Source organism: Cyphomyrmex costatus, unplaced genomic scaffold (assembly GCF_001594065.2).
Source record: "Cyphomyrmex costatus isolate MS0001 unplaced genomic scaffold, Ccosl1.0 scaffold189, whole genome shotgun sequence".
NCBI classification, from domain to species: domain Eukaryota; kingdom Metazoa; phylum Arthropoda; class Insecta; order Hymenoptera; family Formicidae; genus Cyphomyrmex; species Cyphomyrmex costatus.
Window position 1 is genome coordinate 330,704 of NW_017275921.1, and position 20,194 is coordinate 350,897.

At 29.3% G+C, this 20,194-nt stretch overlaps 3 protein-coding genes across 4 annotated transcripts; 1 reads left to right on the forward strand and 2 right to left on the reverse strand.

Moving 5' to 3' along the window:
* Positions 1 to 75: 75 nt before the first annotated feature.
* Coq5 (ubiquinone biosynthesis protein COQ3, mitochondrial) lies at positions 76 to 1,906 on the reverse strand. The gene is made up of 6 exons (XM_018537969.1): positions 1,855 to 1,906; positions 1,570 to 1,774; positions 913 to 1,325; positions 630 to 718; positions 416 to 539; positions 76 to 293 (listed from the first exon to the last, which is right to left on the reverse strand). Exons 2-6 carry the CDS (start codon positions 1,745 to 1,747, stop codon positions 204 to 206), a joined length of 894 nt encoding a protein of 297 aa, XP_018393471.1. The 5' UTR covers positions 1,748 to 1,774; positions 1,855 to 1,906; the 3' UTR covers positions 76 to 203.
* Positions 1,907 to 2,451: 545 nt separating this feature from the next.
* On the forward strand, positions 2,452 to 7,769 carry Hcs (holocarboxylase synthetase-like protein). 2 transcript variants are annotated; one of them, XM_018537948.1, is made up of 17 exons: positions 2,452 to 2,496; positions 3,050 to 3,282; positions 3,531 to 3,661; positions 3,735 to 3,902; positions 4,061 to 4,217; positions 4,300 to 4,368; positions 4,444 to 4,584; positions 4,671 to 4,917; positions 4,994 to 5,125; positions 5,325 to 5,654; positions 5,783 to 6,149; positions 6,257 to 6,439; positions 6,607 to 6,736; positions 6,796 to 6,956; positions 7,070 to 7,190; positions 7,267 to 7,480; positions 7,575 to 7,769. In XM_018537948.1, exons 2-17 carry the CDS (start codon positions 3,132 to 3,134, stop codon positions 7,741 to 7,743), a joined length of 2,871 nt encoding a protein of 956 aa, XP_018393450.1. In that variant the 5' UTR covers positions 2,452 to 2,496; positions 3,050 to 3,131; the 3' UTR covers positions 7,744 to 7,769. The 2 variants fall into 2 exon arrangements, with proteins under 2 accessions (XP_018393450.1, XP_018393451.1); XM_018537949.1 differs by having other exon boundaries at positions 2,488 to 2,526.
* A 1,279-nt stretch (positions 7,770 to 9,048) lies between these two features.
* ClC-c (chloride channel protein 3) lies at positions 9,049 to 16,432 on the reverse strand. Its single transcript, XM_018537951.1, has 11 exons — positions 16,228 to 16,432; positions 15,363 to 15,475; positions 14,865 to 15,036; positions 11,925 to 12,274; positions 11,655 to 11,816; positions 11,218 to 11,505; positions 10,822 to 11,004; positions 10,528 to 10,742; positions 9,780 to 10,340; positions 9,314 to 9,691; positions 9,049 to 9,228 (listed from the first exon to the last, which is right to left on the reverse strand). The coding sequence occupies exons 2-11, from the start codon at positions 15,459 to 15,461 to the stop codon at positions 9,138 to 9,140; spliced, it is 2,499 nt and encodes an 832-aa protein (XP_018393453.1). The 5' UTR covers positions 15,462 to 15,475; positions 16,228 to 16,432; the 3' UTR covers positions 9,049 to 9,137.
* Between the last annotated feature and the right edge of the window lie 3,762 nt (positions 16,433 to 20,194).

A 20,194-nucleotide genomic window follows, 5' to 3' on the forward strand; every position in this document is an offset into this window, starting at 1 on the left:
ACAATAAATATTAATTAATAAAAAGTAATAAAATAACTAAAGGAAACCATGTAAATTTTTAATACATACATTTTCTTTGTACTTTGATGTTGCTGTAACTATCACAACTTCTGTAACTTGTTGTTTGGTAATGCTGTAATTATAATTGTAAATTTCCTTGTTCCTCAAACAAATAATCAATTCTGTATTCCAAGATATTTTATTTATAGTTTAAATCCTGAATGAATAGCAACTATACCAAACATAAGATTTTGATAAGTCACATTTCTGAATCCTGCAAGTTCAATCATATTCTGAAAATAGAATAAGAAATAATAATATTAGGAAAAGTTTCCAAAAAACCTCAATATTGAATCATGTAGTTTATGTATAAAAAAATAATAAAACGAGTAATATTAAAAAATGCATTTTTTACTTTAAATTCTTCTTGTTTTGGAAATCTTCTTATGCTTTCTACTAGATATTGATAAGCTTTCCATTGTCCTGCAATCAGTGTCCCCATTACAGGTATTATTTGAAAAGAATATTGGTCATATAACCTAAAACAGAATAAATAAAATTTTGTTACAGATTGGTTATATGTATATTTTTATCTTATAAGTTTTCTATTATTGTTTTAGCATATATACCATTGTAAAGATTTATTTTCAATGTGACTAAATTCTAGACATAAAAATCTTCCTCCTGGCTGTAATACTCTGTATGCTTCGGACAATACCTGTGACATAGAATTAACAAATAAATTCAATTAATTATATTTAATATAAATCTAATATTCAGATACACTTATAATTTTTAGCTTAAATATGTAATAGGTAGAGATTAATAATGTAAATTTGTATGATGTACTTTCAATGTATTTCGGTATATATATGCAAATAATTAAGTAATAAATCAATGTATTGCAAGTACCTTGTCAATATGTGTCACATTCCTTACTCCAAATGCTATAGTATAGGCAGAGAAAGAATCATCTATAAAGGAAAGCTTCTCTGCATCTTCTTGCTTCCACGTAATATCACAATTACTATCCTTTGATAAACCTAGCCTACTTGATCGGTTTTTCCCAACGTCTAACATATTTTGATTTATGTCACATACAGTTACATGGCTACGTATATTATGTGGATTTGGCGTATTCCTCAGAAAATTAATATATCGAAATGTAATGTCGCCTGTGCCACCAGCAGAATCCAAGAGATGGGTACCGTGAGTAGGTCCTAATTCTTGTATAAAAATATCTTTCCAGATACGATGGATACCCAAACTCATTGTATCATTCATCAAATCGTAAGAATTGGCAACATTTTCAAATATGGTGTACACTGCAAGAAATATTTTTTAATTAATTTTGACATTGCACATCTAATGTTTTCCCATATAAAAATTATATATGGAATATTATAAAATTATGTATGGTAGTCCAAGAAGCTACAAATTATAAAATTGTATAAAGTAGTTCAAGAAATTACAACTGTTGCTATTATTATTATCTAATTCACTGTTACAACTATTAGTATGCTATATAATGAAAAAGAGAGCGTTTGATAAAAATAATAGAATTTTCACCTTCCTTTGCCTTCTGGCTCTCCTTAACTGTTTGGAAACCAAAATGTGTCGATCTCTCATCGTCCTCTGAAAATGTGTTTGCTGTTTTTGAATAACCACGTTTAGTTACAGTAGCTTTTAAACATTTATCTAGTATTCGACTTTTTTTAATATTCACGCAAAGACTCTTATAGGCCATCGTACCACGTGCGTGCACGTGCTACACCTGCAACAATTAAAAAAAAAAAACAATCAGGTAAACACTATCATATGATTCATATGGTACTTGACACTACAATACTCTACATTCGTACACCAATTCATTTGCACTTTCTGCACTCGAGATTGTCTTTTTTTCTTCCTCCAAGGTTAGAAAACATATTTATCCTCATTCAGGTATGGTCGGTATGGGCAGTGTTGCATAGTGCAAAAATACGACATAAGTCTAGCAGTCGACACATGCTGTCAAAAACAAATAGACCCATAAATGTAAGAATACATATTTATTATTACATTATAAATAGACTCGTGTATGTGTAATTCGCTGTCGAATAGAGAACATCCTAAAATTTTTTTACTTTACTGTAATTACATTTTACTAATTCATTTAGCTAATTAAAGTACATTATGTATATATGTATATTTTTGCTGAACAGCATCTGTTGGTTACTATTGGCAGAGATGACAATCATGCAATTTAACAACATATAATGTAATTGTGGCATCTAAAAAAATAGCTTGAGAGCGATAACATGTTCTGTTTTGCCGAATGTCCAGAACAGAGCGTTTTGTCCAGTTTGACAGTGCATTCCTGGCTGTCTTTAGGAATGCCACAGTAACTATCGATATTTTCGAGTATGGGCTACCTGGGGTTACCGCTTCTGCGCTCTAGTTTAATTCCACCGTAAGCGAAAAGCGATGCTTCATGATTGTGGTGCTTATGGATTGGTATGGATATTTGCCGATTTAAATTTGCAAGTACAATTCACTTTAATAATGTATTTTAGTATTTGTCAAGTAGCTTTTCATGTCGCTCGTATGTACGATTAAAAACAGAGATTGGTCAGGATCAGTCAGGATTATTGTCTCTTTATGTTACATGCTTCCTAATTTTTATGAAATCTTTGCGTGTATAAGAGAAGAACATGTATCTAAAGATCGTTATAAAAATCTATGTTTATAATTATGTATTCTTTACAACACATTATTGCAATGCTATCATTTTTAAAATATTAAATTTTATGTATTCAATACCTGTTACATATAAATATTCATAAATTAATATGTTGTGCATTCACATGTGTGATTTTGGACACAATTACTGATTGATTTTAATATTTATTTAGATTGGAGGTCACTTATTTTCCTTTTATATGATTTTTCCTAGAGTTTTTATTTCAAGAAATATATACTTTCATTATGAGACAATTTGAGACGAAATTTTTTCCAAGTCTGTTTACCTTATGTGTTTTTACAAAGTGAGCATCTTATTATTTTTCAGATTTAAAGTCTATGGCAGGAATTCCCATTCAAAAATAAACTAGCAAGTATAAACAATTATCGGCTATTTTTATGAAAAAAGTATGCTGTTAACATTTCTTTACATGATAGCCACCATCATGCAAGCACGGAGGATATCATTTCTGAAAGCACACTTAAATACTATCTTTAAGGAAAACAAGAGTCATCCTTCTATTGCGCTTAAGATTAAATCATCTCGACACCTAAGTAAAGGTAATTTTTTTTAATATACACATTACACAAATACCATAGATTTTATTACATAATTAACAAATAATGTCTTTGTTTTTCATGTGTATAATATTATCTATGAATACTATAAATAATATTGCAATAATAAAGAGTTTTCAAATTCATTTCATGTTTTTATATAAACATTAAAATTTTTTATTTAAATTCAAATTTATTAAATAAATATGCATCGAAAGCATTATGTATGTATATTTTATAATGATTTCAAGATCGCAATGCATCACGATACGATGATGAACATTTCATGAGTTCTCGTTTGTGTACTAACAAACATCTTGCAAAACTTGACGAATTAGTATGGTTTCAAGAAAATGCAAAATTATATACTATATACCCTCAAGTATGTATAATACAACAAATATTATTTCAGTTACATTTATAAAAATTAAACAAAACTGATTATTATTTTACAGCAAAAAGTTGATGTATCCGACTGGCTGAGTTATCCAAATGGAAAGTCGTTTCCCCTGTATGCGAGTAACTGCTGTCAGATTTCAAGCAAATCTGATCTCAAGATGCATATTCTTGTCGAAGTTGATATGGAAACTTATAGATCTCGGGCCTCAACAGTCTCTGCAAAAGTACAATGTCAAGTCTTTAATTATTTGTTATTCATTCTGTGCTCTATTGTTATACACATTCTGCATGTATAATTATGTAAGCTTTGAAACTGTACTATTATTTTGCGACTAACTGTAGATTAATTTATCATATTCTATTTATACATATTATTTTACAGCTTGAGGATTATGGTCTAATTATGGCATGGACAACATCAGATACGAATATGAGTTTCATTTTAGAAACAGATATAGAACATATTACGAGCTTAATAACTGGGGTTATGCAAGGACAATATTGTATTAATCATGGCTTATGTTTAACACGTGTTCAATGTATATATTATTCTTGTATCTCGAAATGTAACATATTTTAATACCTTGATATACATTTGCTTCATTTTACTTTATTTTTCAGCTGTTTTGGTATCGGGAAAACCGTATATTTATAATGATACTGGACACCTTGGTCCACCACCGAATAAAAGTAAGTTATAATAATTTAACTTTTGTATTTATTGTAATATATCTTTTAATACATAATGATTATGTACTTTTATAGATAGTTTTTATGCAAAGTGCGAAGCAGCTCGAGTATCTTCCCAAAAAAATAAGCCTAAAGGGATTATATGTGGTGTAAGTGTACGATCACAAGATAAAAATGTGAATGCTGATGCATTTACAGAAGACTTTTATGCAAAAAGTAAGAAAGATATTGATATACCAGCATTATGCATAAATGTTTCTAAAAATTTTTGTAAGAAAAATTTTTAATTTTACATCTTTTAGGTGCTAAATCATCTAATTCAGCACCAGCAACATGTAATTCGTCACCAACTGACGAGCGTATAGGAGGATTGGTAAAAAATCCATACAATAGAGCATTACCAAGCGATGTGCTTCTTGCCGCTACTGGAGGATACAAACCTGATTTAACCAAAATTTATTTACCTGATGCCACAGAGAAAAAAGACAATAGTAATGAAGAACTTGAAAATAATCAAAGCAAGTCTACTAAAGAAGCAAGTACTTGCAAGTAAGTATAATATATACATATATAAATATAAAAATGTATAGAATATATTTAATGATTATTTGTATCATATTTACAGAAATTTTGAATTGAAAGTAGAGGAAATTCCCAATAAGGTGATTAAACCACCAAATGTTCTCGTCTGTGCAGATACTCTAGGTGCGACCGACAATTTAGAAAATTTATTATCAAAAGTGCTAGAGCGAAATAGGTATACTATATGTTAATAAATCTTATATTATATTAGGATCTATAAGTTTTTCAGTAAGTTATGTTAAAACATAATAAATTTTACAATTTGTTTCTGCAAATAATTAAGTATCTATTTTAATAATTATTAGCTGTAAATAATTGATATTTTTATGAAAAAAGACATATATAATTTTTATATAATTTTCATGATTTTACAGGTATGACATCCATGTATTTTGTAAAGGGGACTATAATAGTTGCAAAATTTGGATAGATCAGGTTTCTTTAGTAGTTCTTTGTGGTAATGTTGGTGCAGAACTCGGTGCTCAACTTGTGGAATACATTATACAAGGGGGCAAACTTCTAGCGTTATGCTCAGACATGTTACATATTTTGCTACCATCATTCAAGACTGCCGAAGTACGTGAAAATGAACTCGTACACTTTTCATATGGTAAATGGAAACAAGTACGTATGATGCATCACATCTTTTGCTACCATGCATCCCCCGTACGAACCCGTTTTTCTCAAGATCACGAAGATACAAGGTAATATTTCACTGTATTAGTAAAATATTGTATATTATGCTATCGCGAGAAGAAACGAAAAACATTAAATCAAAATAAGTATGGAAAAAATATTGCAATTATATATGTTCAATACGTTACATTTTTAGAACGTCTACGTTGAATACTCCGACGTCAACTAGTGTTAAGGACAAAAAGGGAAATTTACATTCGTTTGATGTAAAAGTATTAGGCAGAGAAGAAACATGGCACAGTCCAAGCATATTACTCGCAACTTTGCCTAGTAGTGGTGGTAAAGTGGTATTCTCTCAAATCCATTTAGAGATAGATCCAATGAAATATGTATATGAGGGAGATAAATTTAACGAGTTGAAAAAAAGTAACACTGCACGGTTGGAAATAATCAGTGATCTACTGAGCATACATTTAGGATTGGATGTAAATCGTGATTTAAGTCAAGTATCAGATAAAAAATCTGTACGGTATACTCCAGGTTACTTTTTAGGCAAATTTGAGGTACATAAATATGTTATGAATGAACAATAATAATAATAATTGTTATACAATTAACAATAAAATGTTATAATTTGTTAATAACTACAGTATTTCATTATATATTTCAGATGAAGATGAAGATGCTTGAAAAACTGAAGGATAGAATAGATAAAACTAACATATTAAAAATGTCAGACATAGAAATTCAATTTTGCGCAAATAACGATGATGCGCACTCACCATCTGCTAAGTTTCTCCCTATTATGATGCATATGTGTCCGCCTAATTTTTCGACTGTAGATTATTTTGAAGTAAATTCTCTTTTAAACATTAGTAATGATTGTACATATTTAAAAATTTACTTAAGCATCAAGTGCTATATGTAACTTAAAGAATTAAAAAAAAAACTATTTTTATTATTTTTTTTAAATCATATTTTCATATAAATTCAAAATTTATATGAAATTTATTTTCACAGAATCTCTGTACAAAAGAACTGGGCCGTTTAGTAATATATGCCGATATCTTGACATCATCCATGCATGTGAGTAACGCCCGATTACAACACGGACTAGCAGTTATTCCACGTCAACAGATATACGGACGAGGTATTATTTTTCATTTTTTATTATATGTAGAAATAGTATAATGATTGCGTTATTTCTAGGGCGATACAATAATAAATGGCTCAGTCCAAATGGTTGTGCTATGTTTACTTTACAAGTACATATTTCGATAATGTCGAGTCTCGGTCGTTATGTCTCGCTTCTTCAACATATTGCTGCTGTAGCACTTGTATCAGCTGTAAGATCTATTAAAGGATACGAGGTATTTTTATATTCTCCTATTATATAAATAACTTTAATCTCTAAAAAATATAGTAAACAATATTTTATAAAATGAATGCCTAATAATTAATAATATTAATTAATTTATTGAAGGATATTAATCTCAGAATAAAATGGCCTAACGATATATATATTGGTAATTCGATTAAGATTGGTGGTATAATCGTTTCTACGCGGTCGGAAGATGTTGGAGCAAAGTACATTTGTAATATTGGTATGTAATAATCACAAATATAAATTTTTTATAATTTTTAATCTACTTGAAACACAAATGTTAATATTTATTTCAGGTGCTGGTGTAAACCTTTCCAATAATAAACCTACAACTTGCATCAATGATACGATTCTGCAATATAATCAAAAATATGGTACAAAATTAGAAACGTTATCTCATGAAAAGTACTTGGCATTGGTATTCAATGAAATGGAAACTTTATTAGATATTCTACAGAATGGCAACACAGAACACTTCTATCAACTTTATTACAAATATTGGTTGCACACGTAAAGTCGTTAATTTAAAACTTTAAATAATTTCACTTTCTTAAAGTTAATATAATATTTTTACATTATCTATACATACATACATCTTTTTTAGGAATGCAAATGTGATGGTAACGAGGATAAATGGAAGAAGAGAAAGTGTTACGATCTTAGGTATTGATGATTACGGATATCTATTGGTGCAAGGAAAAAAGGGTTTATTTTCTGTACAATCAGATGGAAATAGTTACGATCTTTTCAAAGGGCTAATAGTACCAAAATAAAGAATTATATATTCGTTAATTGTTACCGGGAATTATATCTACATGTTAAAATATGATAATAAATATATGTATATATATAACATACAGTTTTATATCTCTATTCGTGTACATGTATCATATATTACATACATATATTATATATATGTACATATATAATATGAAATATTTTATATGTACATATGTATAAAATTTTATATTATATATGTATCTATGGATGTGTGTGTATACATATTTGTAATATATGACATACAAAAATTACACATATATGTATGTGTATGTATATACATACACATGCGTGTATTATATATATATATATAATACATATAATTTATATATGTATATATATATATATATATAATTTAATTTATATTATGTTGTTACGAAATACATTCGTTATGTTTAGTGATTTATAGAAATTTTATTTTAAATAAAATTTGATTATCATATTTGATGCTCTATATGCTCTACACACGTCTATTGTATGTATGCGAAATAGAATAATTGTTATACAGTGTATGTTAAAAAAATTATATTTTAATTAAATAATTTTTAATTTTTATTGAATAATGGCTGCTAAAATTATTTTTAAATGATACGAATATATATATATATATATATAGTTTTTATCGAATGCTAATTTAATGTTTCAGCTACAATTAACACATAATTTAATTAACAGTACTATTTCATGAACAACAAAGACGCGAATGTAAACAAATATTTTAAAACTATATTTATAAAGATATATTAAGATAAATGAGATAGCAAATGAAATCGATCACGCACAATCACGAAATATACAGAATAAAAACACGTTTATATAGGATGTAATGATACATATTGTTAAACAATATATACCTATAATTAACTTAATATAAAAAGTATCATATATAACATATATTTATGAAATTACAATACCATTCAAAAAATTGTGTATCAACAATATTTATATTGCCGCCAATAATGAATCAGATTTTGATATAAATAATTCACTGTGTACATTTTTTATAAATTATGTACATAATAAATTATTTACACATCACGAATTGTCAACCTAATTCATTATTGACTACAATGCGAAAAATATAATTCTGCAGTATGACCAGATACTTAAATTTTAAAGAAAAAAAAAATTATTTTCCTATTTCATTCAAATAAAGATAAATGTACAAGTTTAATTATATAAACCTATTGCACGCTTACTTTTATACAGTTACGCGATGTTATAATTTAAGTGTGCACAGAGATATAGATTGACGAAGTAGATAAAATACATTTTAATTAAATTTATATAAATTATCTCTGTATGTATATATATATATATATATATTTCATTTTATTATACTATTTCATCGAATTCATAATCTCAAATTGGCTATTTGCAGCAGGAAAGTTTAATTAAATAAAACAGAATTTGGATCTTCATTGTCAAGCTGCTTTACATGCCTCAGAACGTCTTTCTTTGTAATTACACCAAGTAGTCGCCTGCATGAGAAACAGAGAAAAATCTCGATATTAGTTTATAACAAACATAAAGATTATATGAATACAAGAGCTTTTATATACGTACCCGTTATGTGTAACTAGAGTTTGCCGTAATCCTAATTTTCGGAACATATCCACTACAGTTTCCATAGGAGTTTGATCTGTGATAGTAATAGGGGCCATATCTAATATCTTTTTTAATTTCAAAGGCGGGGGCGAATGACTTTGGATATTGTTTCCGTTAGTAAAAATAACTAACGATTGTCTGCTAATATCTTCGATCATTCTTTTGGCATTAGCAATGGCAAGGTTGAGATCCCGTCGTAAGACAAAACCAACGAGATATTGAGATTCTTTAGAGACTATTACAGGAAAACCATTATGCTCAGTTTCTTTAAGCAAATTCTCTACATCTTCAACAGTCATCGAATCTTGAGTAAGAACATGAAGAGCTTCGTTTCGCCTAAAAATTAAGAATACATAGACATGTGTACGCGCCGCATACATGCAGAATCTTAAAATTTATACATATATGTTTATTTTTTGCTTACTTGGGTTGCATGACATCTGCTGCTAGAGTTGTATGCTGAAACTCATCCTTGCTATCCAGAAACGGATACCCATTTAAACCAATGTGAGCATCATAGATACCTTGTTTCCCGAGAGCATCACCAACCCATTTACTCGCCATAGCTGCAGCCATTAAAGGTACAATATATCGTACGCCGCCTGTTAATTCAAACATAATGACAACTAAAGAGACCGTCATTCTGGTTACACCCCCAAGGACAGCAGCAGCCCCGACCATCGCATACAATCCAGGTGTTATGCAGTCAACACCCATAGAACACTCCTCGCTAAACATCCATATGTGAGGATAATTATAAGCAAGTTGTTCCATTCCTATTCCCACGATACGACCCATTATCGCTCCCAGACAGAGAGAAGGAATAAACAAACCGCATGGAACTTTCATGCCGAATGTGAATATTGTCATAACGAGTTTTAATATTAATGCTAGCACAAGTAACCATATAGCTTTGTAGACTCCTGGGCCAGCTGCAGCAATCTCAATAGCAGATTTCACAGCAGTGAAGTTTCTATTGTAATCACTATAGAGCAGAAAATATTTTTAAAATAATTTAAATATATTCAATAATATACATGTTAATTTTATACCATGCTGACAAAAATTAATTATAAACAATTGTTAAATTTACGTATTTTAATAATTTATAATTAAGTAATTATATATGATATCTTCAGATAAAACAATGAAATCTTAGCATATTTACTAACCATAACATATCTGCGTTCGATACACCGCATTGGCTAAATAACAAGTAAATGAGTTGACTGGTGTTCATCCTTGTGTAAGGATTTGGATATCCAATTACTGCTGTTACCACTGTTACAATTAATACTTCAGTAACAGGATATTGTCCCAATTTGGAAGTTTTACGATATCGGCACCAAAATAAATTTGCTTTGATAAATAACGTTGCTATTACTCCCTACCGCGAAAATTTGTTTTTATAAATATACACTTTTAATAAAATTAATAATACGCAATATAGAATAAAAATTACATACTCCAAATATACCAAGCATGACGAAAGGAATCAATTCGAAGAATATCCAAGGTTTATTATATTCTACATAAAATAATACTGAATGCTCATTTCCAAATGGATTTATGGAACGTAGTACAAAAGCAGCTATCAAAGCACAGAAGAACGATCGCCATAAAGTTTTTAATGGAAAATAATAGCTGACCTAAAACAAATACATAATTTTTGCAGTCTTTCAAAATATAAATTACATAATCAGGATATGTTTTCTTCACATTTTTTAACTTTAAATTGATTAAAAACATAAACATATAATTAAAAATTATTCTATATATTCTGCTAGAATACTTTTAGTTCTAACAAAATATTGAGAATATCTTCGAAATATATCATGTTATTTAATCTTCTCAAATAATACCTCTTCTAAGCTAAATAGAACACCGCCAATCGGGGCTCCGAAAGCAACGGAAACTCCTGCCGCGGCCGCAGCAGATAAAATTTCTCTTTTCTTCGCTTCATTTCTACCATATTTTGGAAATAGATACGAAAATATATTTCCTATACAACATGCAATGTGTACCATGGGACCTTCCTTTCCCAAACTTAAACCCGCTGATACGGAAAGAATCAGACCTACTGACTTAATAATCAACGTCCATTTACCGAGATATCCGCGGATAATAAAGCCACTCAAAATTGTTTTTATCTGAAAAAATACACATATATGAACAGAACGTAAAAATAAAATGTAAAATAAAAAAATTTAATTTATTAGATTTATATACTTATTAAGTTGTATTATCGAAACATATATTTATAATATTTCTAAAAGAGAGAAAAACTTGATAAATTTACTTCAGGTATTCCAGAGCCACAAGCGTAAGGAGCAAACATTCGCACTAGAGATGCAGAAAGTGCTGCAAACAGAAGCGCCCATGCTGTATAAAATAAATATGATATTGTATAAGGTCCTGCTCCCTCTTTTGCCTGATATAATACTTCAGGCCATGTCAACCACTGCAAAAAAAGATATATTATTAATCATATTGGAAAAAAATTTAATTAACATAAGAAATACAAAAAATTTGTAAGTCACAACGAAATTAGAGAGAATTATATATTTACTTGTGTACAGTTTCCACCATCAAACGTAGTCTCATTATAGCTCCAACAACATTGCTCTTTATTTAACCAGAAAGCTTGTGGACAGATACCGAATTTAAGATCTGTCATCCAGGAAGCACCAATATCTATAACACCAGCCGCCACTCCCGTAAAAAGTCCGACTAGTAAAACGCAAAGCCATCCCGACCATGCGTCATGAGCTCCTTTTATCAAACCCCAGATAGAATCGTGCTTCTTTTTCACGATATAACGATGCCGCATTCGATCTCGCGCGATATCCCGTTGCCAATCGATAGTATGAAAATCATCATACTGTCCAATCCCAGGTATGTCATCAGAATCAACTGAAACTAATAAATGTAAAAATTTCGTAACACTGAATTATTTTGTAATGTTTTTGATACAACTTTGGAGAATTGTATTTTCAATATCATTATTGTATACATATATATGTATACAAAAAATTTAATAATTATATAAACAAAAGAATATTGTATATATGTGAGACAGAAACTAGCAAATATGTATATTTTCTACAGTTAGTAACAATAAATATAATAATCAGAATATATACTCTGTATCCTTTACCCGTATGAAGCTGGCCCTCCAATATTAAAAAATCGATTTTTTTCTTCATGCATTCGTTTGCTCATCGTTTGCTCATGAATGCTCAGTTCAAAAGATACAAAAAAATTAAGTTTTGATATCGAATTAAAAAATCGATTTTTTTCTTCATGTATTTGTTTGTTCATCGTTTGCTCACAAATCTTTTGAACTAAGGGTGAGCAAACGAAAATTCCAACTGAGCATTCGTGAGCAAACGATGAGCAAACGAATGCATAAAGAACACACACACAGTACATACATAAAATGTATAATTCGATATTCTTTGTCTGAAATTTCTTTTCTATTTATCAAACGAAAATTTAATAACTCATATTAATAAAATATTTAATTTTTTGACGAGTTAATCATCGATTAATTCACAATGAGCAGAATTTAAAGTATAAAAAATTTAAAGTATAGTAAATATATATATAAATATATATATATATATATAATTATTATTGTCAATCTCTCCCATTTCTCTTCTTCCATATATATGTATTAAATAACAAAAAATTAATTCTATGTATATTAATAAAATACTGAAGGAGAATTATTTGATAAATTAATCTTTTAACTTATTCGACTTGTGAATTGCTTAAAACAAAATTCGATTATCCACAATCCAATCTCCTATTCATATATGTTATAATACTATAAATAACAAAAAAAATAATTCTATTCAAGTTATTTTTCATGTTAAAATAAAGATTAATTAATAATTAAGTTAACAGACGATAAATTAATCGATAGAATTGCTCAAAGTAAAGTCTAATCACAAACTTTTATAGTATAGAAGTCTGTTTCTAACTATACATATACCAATATAATTTATTGTTTCTAATCTGATCGTTTTTTCTTATGTTAAATAACAAGTAAATTCTATCTGTATTAACAAAATATAATATTTTACCTCATCAATTTTTTAGCTTGGTCTCATATTTATTAGTTTCAAATTTAAATTATAATAGGCTAAATAAATCATATTATTAGATAAAAGAAACATAAAAATCAACTGTGGACTTTTCGCGAAAAATTATTCTGTCATTATTCAAATATATTATTTAAATATAAATGTTCTTTTGAATTAAATTTTATTTTATACATGTAAATATTTCCTACAGTTTTTAAAATTATTCTCATCCTGAAGAGGAAAATCTCATTTTTAAAGATTTAAAATTAAGCTGCTTTTTTTCAAGACTGTCCCAACTTTTAATTTTTAGAGATTTTATATTAAAGAATTCCAAGGGTAAAAAAGTTACGCAAAGGCTGTATAACAATATCATTACTGCCCAGTGAGAAATGACAATAAAATCGTCGTCGAATCGATGTTGATTTTATTATCATTTCTCATTGAGTGTCGGTTAAAAGAGTTAGAGACACACAGAATATAAGAGGTCTAAATCGACAACAAAGGATTTTACGAACCTATAAAAACTGAGTTCTCATTATCTTAGATAGCGCAGTTACTGCTTTTGTACTGTGTCGTACAACAAAGTTACATTATACCTGAAAAAAGATCGCTGACAGATAATGCCAATTTTTCTCAAGTGAAAGATCAATATTCAGTGCCTATTGAAAGCGACAATAAACGGAAAGGTAAAAGAGAATGACTTTTTGTCATAGAGAGGCGCGATATGGCGTTATAATAAAAATATTATTTATATCTTAATCTTTTACGTAGGTCGAGAGGCATCAAAATCGCTCAATTGGTTCTTAAACGTGGTCGATATAAAATGTATAATCATAAATATCCATCGTGTCATTTCTAATTTTATCAATAAAATTAAAAATGATACAATGGATATTTATGATTATACATTTTACGACAATTTGCTAAATAAAAATTTCATATATAGTGACCTTGATAAACAGTTAACGACTCCTTTTATCTCCTTATGTGGAGCATAGGACGTCTATAGACCTCTTTTGTCCGAGGCCTATATTCGTTTCTCGAATCAGATTGTTTTTCGGATTTGTGGGTGATTGGTTCACAGAATCCTACCTCAGTCAGATATTAGAAACAAATATCTACTGATATGTATACTACTGATGTACACTGTGTATAGGATCTACAATTTAACGCCGCATCCGAACGGCGCTGATGATCATAGATCTTTTGATCACCAGGTGGAGCCATTTTTTGGCCCATTAAACGCGAAAAATCGCGTTTGGGCGCACGTGGGATCGAACTCGGGTCTACAGATCGCGAGTCAATCGCATTGAGCGGTGAGCCACTCGACGCCACAACATTATTTATGGAATTATTAAATATTATTAATGGAATTAGATAATGCATGCGTGAAATCAGGCAAAATAACTTAAATGACTTACGATGGGAAGATGCATCGTCGATACGGACGCAATCTGATAGCACGTTATTATCTGAATGAGATGTGTGATGATTGATATCCAACATGTCGTCGTCGCTACTGAGATTTGTTTCGCGTCTTATAGTTCCAGTTCGTAGTCGTACATCCTCTGTAATGTCACCATACTTTACATTCTGAAAATATAAGATTTACTTGCTTAATACTATCTACTTTTATCATTTAGCTATAGCTTATACATCAATCATTTTAGTACAAAATAAAGATGCGTTACCTATTATTTATATGAAAACCAAGTTTTTATTGATGAAGATAAAATACATGACTTGTTGATATTCTTGATAAATTTTAGTATATGTAAGTACACATAAAATATTATATTAATACACATAAGAAACATGATAATGTATGGGATCATGAAGAAAAAACAAAAATATATTAATCTAGATGCAACAAAACATATAATATGTAAGGCAAGAAGATGCAGATTGAAACAACATACCTTTGCATCAACTGAATGATATGTTGTAGCGGCATTTGCATTTGAATGAAGGATTGCAGAATTCAAGGATGATGTACCTTTCAGCGGAAACCTCTCCATGGCATCATGATAATCTAATTTTATACAAGTAAAATATTACTTTGCCGTCTTAAAATGGAACTTAAAGATTCTTTATCAAGACTCTACGTAACAGAGAAAAAGCGAGAACCACAATGCCATACACGGTACTAAATATTTTATTAATAAGCACATTAATATGTAGCTTAATCGGCTTTGCCATAATCCTTTTTAATCCTTCAAATGGATACTATGTAATATAATTTGAATAATATATTCATGATACACAGAATTACAGACACTTTATCCATTATGGATTCCACAAGTGTGCTATAAGAGTTAGGACAAATGTTATTATATGTATGCAACTACAAATATGACGTAAAAAAAACAACGTTTTTTCTCAAATTATATCAATAATTATCTTTGTGATTTGCATCTTCTTGTTCAAAAAGAAAAGATTTGTTAAAAAATATCAATTACACACACCATGTCAAAATGATAGTAGAAACTGAAATCATTCCTGGAAACAGCTGTCGAAATAAATATAAAAAGACGTACAAAACAGTACAATGCACTTGAGACACCATATGACAACTTTTTCTCCCATTATAAAGCATGCATGTTACGAATTTTTTTTGCAGAGATTTTAAATCAAACACAGAAAAATATGTTGACGTAGTCATATTCAAAACTGCGTATCTTTGAGCTTACTTCTAAGCTTCTTCTTTATATGTTTCATTCCTCAGGAGAGATGAGGTTACCTTCTCAAATTACTTCATGCGTATCAGAATGTTCGAGAACTTACCATGTTTAAGAAAAACGTCCTCGTGTTTTTATCTACAAACACCAATCATTATGCCATGTTTTAGATTAGATTGTCTCAGATTAATTTGACAGTTCCGCGACAATAAGAACTCTGTCAGATCAGCACTCCACTATCACGTACAAAACTTGCGGAGCGGAGTCAAAAATGGTCAAAAAGTAACAAGGCAGAATAGAAAGTGAGCTTATTTCAGTACTACAGCCTCTCACTAGGCGGCTAATCGGACTAATAGCGAATTCAATTGGACAATAGCAGAGAGAAACCTGGCAGCCCTGAACCTGAGAAGAAGGGCCGCGTCTTTAACCTTTTATCCAGATCGAAATCGTCCGCTTACTTTAGCGCCAGAACATATATTTTCGATTTAGGAACTATATAGCTAGGTTAGTGCAAACTCGGTCGGATCGAAAACGCCACATTAATATCAGAGAAAAACCTGAGAGCGGCCATGGAGGCCTTTTTCTTGTAATGCTTCTAACTCCCGTACACTAGCGGCACCAACGTTTGCGGGAACTACGTACCACGTCCATTTTCGTGAACCGCCGTCTCGCCCGATAAAATCGTATCGTCGAAAGTGGACGTGGTTCGGGTCCGTGTTAAATCTGGATAAAGAAGATTTGCTCAGAATGAGTGAGCGCGACAGATCGATACTTCCGTTATTTTCTCGTTCGGCAACCTTTGACGCATCGAGAGAAAGCGAGACAGCGAGACGCTACGTCACGAACGTCCCGTCCTTCTCGCTCGGTCGCTTGTTTCGAGCGACTAAAAATGTTTTCTCAGCGATCTCCGCCGTTCGGCGCGTGCCGTATATGTATATACCGAGTGGGGCAATAACTTTGCCACCTTAAATATCTCCGCTATTTTCAGAGATATGAAAATATTGTTACTACAAAAGTTGTAGGGCATCAAGAGAACTATAACATATGCTAGTCATAATTTTTCTAGGTGGAGGCGCTTCGGAGATTTCGAGGTCGACCTCATTTTTTTAAATGGAATTATATGAATTTTTTCACTATATATGATTCCTCTAATTATTCTGTACATAAAAGTATCAAGGTAGAGATATAAAAAAACCAATAGTTTACGAGATATTTTACATACTCTTTTGGTACATATTGACATAAAATGTTTAATAACTCGTGAACTATTGACTTTTTGATAATCGTACCTTAATGCTTTACGGGGCTGATATTTTATCGGTCGACAATGCTTTTCAATGGCTGCAGAACAGAATGATTCTCAGATTATCTATTCTTGAAAAGAAACGTATATGTATGAGAAATCAGAGAAATACTAATACAAAGTTTACTAATGAGTTCTCAAAAATAAATTTTTGAATTTTGTATATCTTTTAATAGAGTAATCAAAATTGCTGACTTTTAAGAAACTTGAAATCAAATATTCAAACAAATTAATTTCACGAATTTTGTCTGTTAATACGTGTCTGTATAAAAATGGAAGTTGAATAATTAGGAAGTTGTTTTTTTTATGTTAACTTAGCCCGTTCTTACTAAATATATGTATAGTTATTAGTAATTAGTACATAGAGATCTTGAATACATTTAAAACTTTTCCAATCATATATTGTGTGACAGTTTAAGGTTTTATTTAGCAAAAACGAGCTAGAGAGGCCCTCCACCACCCCCGTCGATTTTATCGGCGGTCCTCTTTTCTTTATAAATTATACTTACTCGTAAAAAACGGACCATCGTAAATGTAACAACAGCTTCCTTTTACTTATAAGTATATTTGTTGTTTTATATTTTTATATATATCTTTTATTTTTTTTTATTTTTTATATACATTTTAAATATAATACTTAATGCTATTTTTGGATATAATTTTTTATTCAATTTAATAATATAATAATTATAATATGTACAATAATTATGTGTATACTACAATAACAGTGACAATATATAATAATAATAATATTTACAATCATAGATAATATATACAATATAAATGCTGTTCAAAATACATGAAAAATCATATTAAGAGAGAACATAATTAAAAAATTACATTATATAATATAATAAAGTGGGATTATACGAAAACGTCGAAAATACGTATAAGAACACATAATTTTATTAAATGTATAGTTTCTAGAAAATACTTATAAATGAAATTAATTAAACATTAGCAGTAATTGAATCGTATTTGTTTTTATAACTCTTGACTTATTATAAAATTTATTAAGTATAAAATCTAATAAAATTTAATATATTTATCTTGTGATGCGCGCTGGTTAATATCCGATACAAAAAAGAAAAATCTTCATAGTAGGGAGCGAATTTAATACATTCCGTTTCTACGTCAAATTCATAAAATCTATTCGCAAAGAAAAGTTAAGCAATCCGTCAAACAGCGACGGTCTTGTTATGAGATTTTGTTACAGGTGTGTGAATCTCGAATTTTCCTGACCGTTTATGTGATAATTTTAGCAGCGTGTCAATTACAATTACCATTTTTATCGCATCTTTAACATTATATTAAAATTTGTATGCAAGAAAATATATGTTCTGCCATTACTAAAAATTGTAATCTTTTATTGAAAATGAATGGATAGAATGATTTCCTTGTTGAATAGTAGTTACGAAGGAATATATTTAATAATAATAAAATACATGTATTACTGTAATCTCTTATATGTGTGGATACAAAGTGTCTCAGGTACCAACTGTTCGAGATGAGCCGAACCCAATAATAGTGGGATTTTAAAGAATTATTTTCTATTATTTTATATTGAAATAATTATTATATAAAATGTGACAATATTTCCTGCATATATTTCAGGCTAAACATTTTAATTATTATAATCCCGCTAATATGAGGGTACCCATTCGACTTATCTCGAATTTTCTGTATCCACACTTTTTTAATCAAATTCATGTATTCATGATACCATTGTTGAAAGAGTACAAAACATTTTGGTTTATCTAAGTTGACACAAAAATCAAAATTTGTTAAATATAATCTTATAATACGTGCATGCATTTTATTATAAATATAGATATATAAACATATTAGAGAAGCTGCAATTAATTAATTAATTAATATCCTAGAATAGCGGGATGTCCAATACCTGAAAATAATTTTTAAAACAGTTAACTGTTAGAGCATTTAATATATACATTCGTAACTACATTTTTATTAAAACATAAGTAAAAAAAATTGAAGTAAATCATTTGTATGAAATTTGAATGTATAAACAAATATATTATTATATATCTATAAGATACTAAAGTTTTATTGTCATTAAGACAGTATTGTTACTAGCATTATTACTAATAGGAGAACATTTAGTAAAATTAAGAAAGCGAAGAAAATTGTTTTCTAAATTATACCACTAAATTAATTCGTAACTTAATTTTAAAATACATATCGTAGATAATATAATTGTAATTGACTCATTGACAAAATTATTTCTGCGCGAGAACTGCTTATAGAACCTTCAGGATTAATTCCGATTTTGTAACAAGAATCTCCAACGGAACCAACTACACTTCGCAAATAGATTTTACAGAAAACAACGAAGAATAATGCTTCATTATGAAAATAATTTCGATTTTCCATCAGTATATGAACCAGGCATTTACTGACAATTATCTGACGGAGATACAATAATGAGACCCTTACATATAAAAAAATTAATCACCAATGATAATATATTTTTATAATTCTGTAATGTTAAAAATATACTTGTCGAAAATTTTACGAGTGAGAAGTTAATATTTAACCATTGTCTCAATCAAAGCTCAAACTTGTACTACATTTTATTTAATAAAAATAAATCTATATACTAAATGTAAAATATATGTCGATTATTTTTCACCAAAATTAGAAGTAACTTAAAATTGTTGACTTTTTGATATTCAAAATAAAATTCAAATTAAAAAAGAGTTAAAATTACATATGTGTCAAAATCTCTTGTTGTTATACGTTTCGCCGA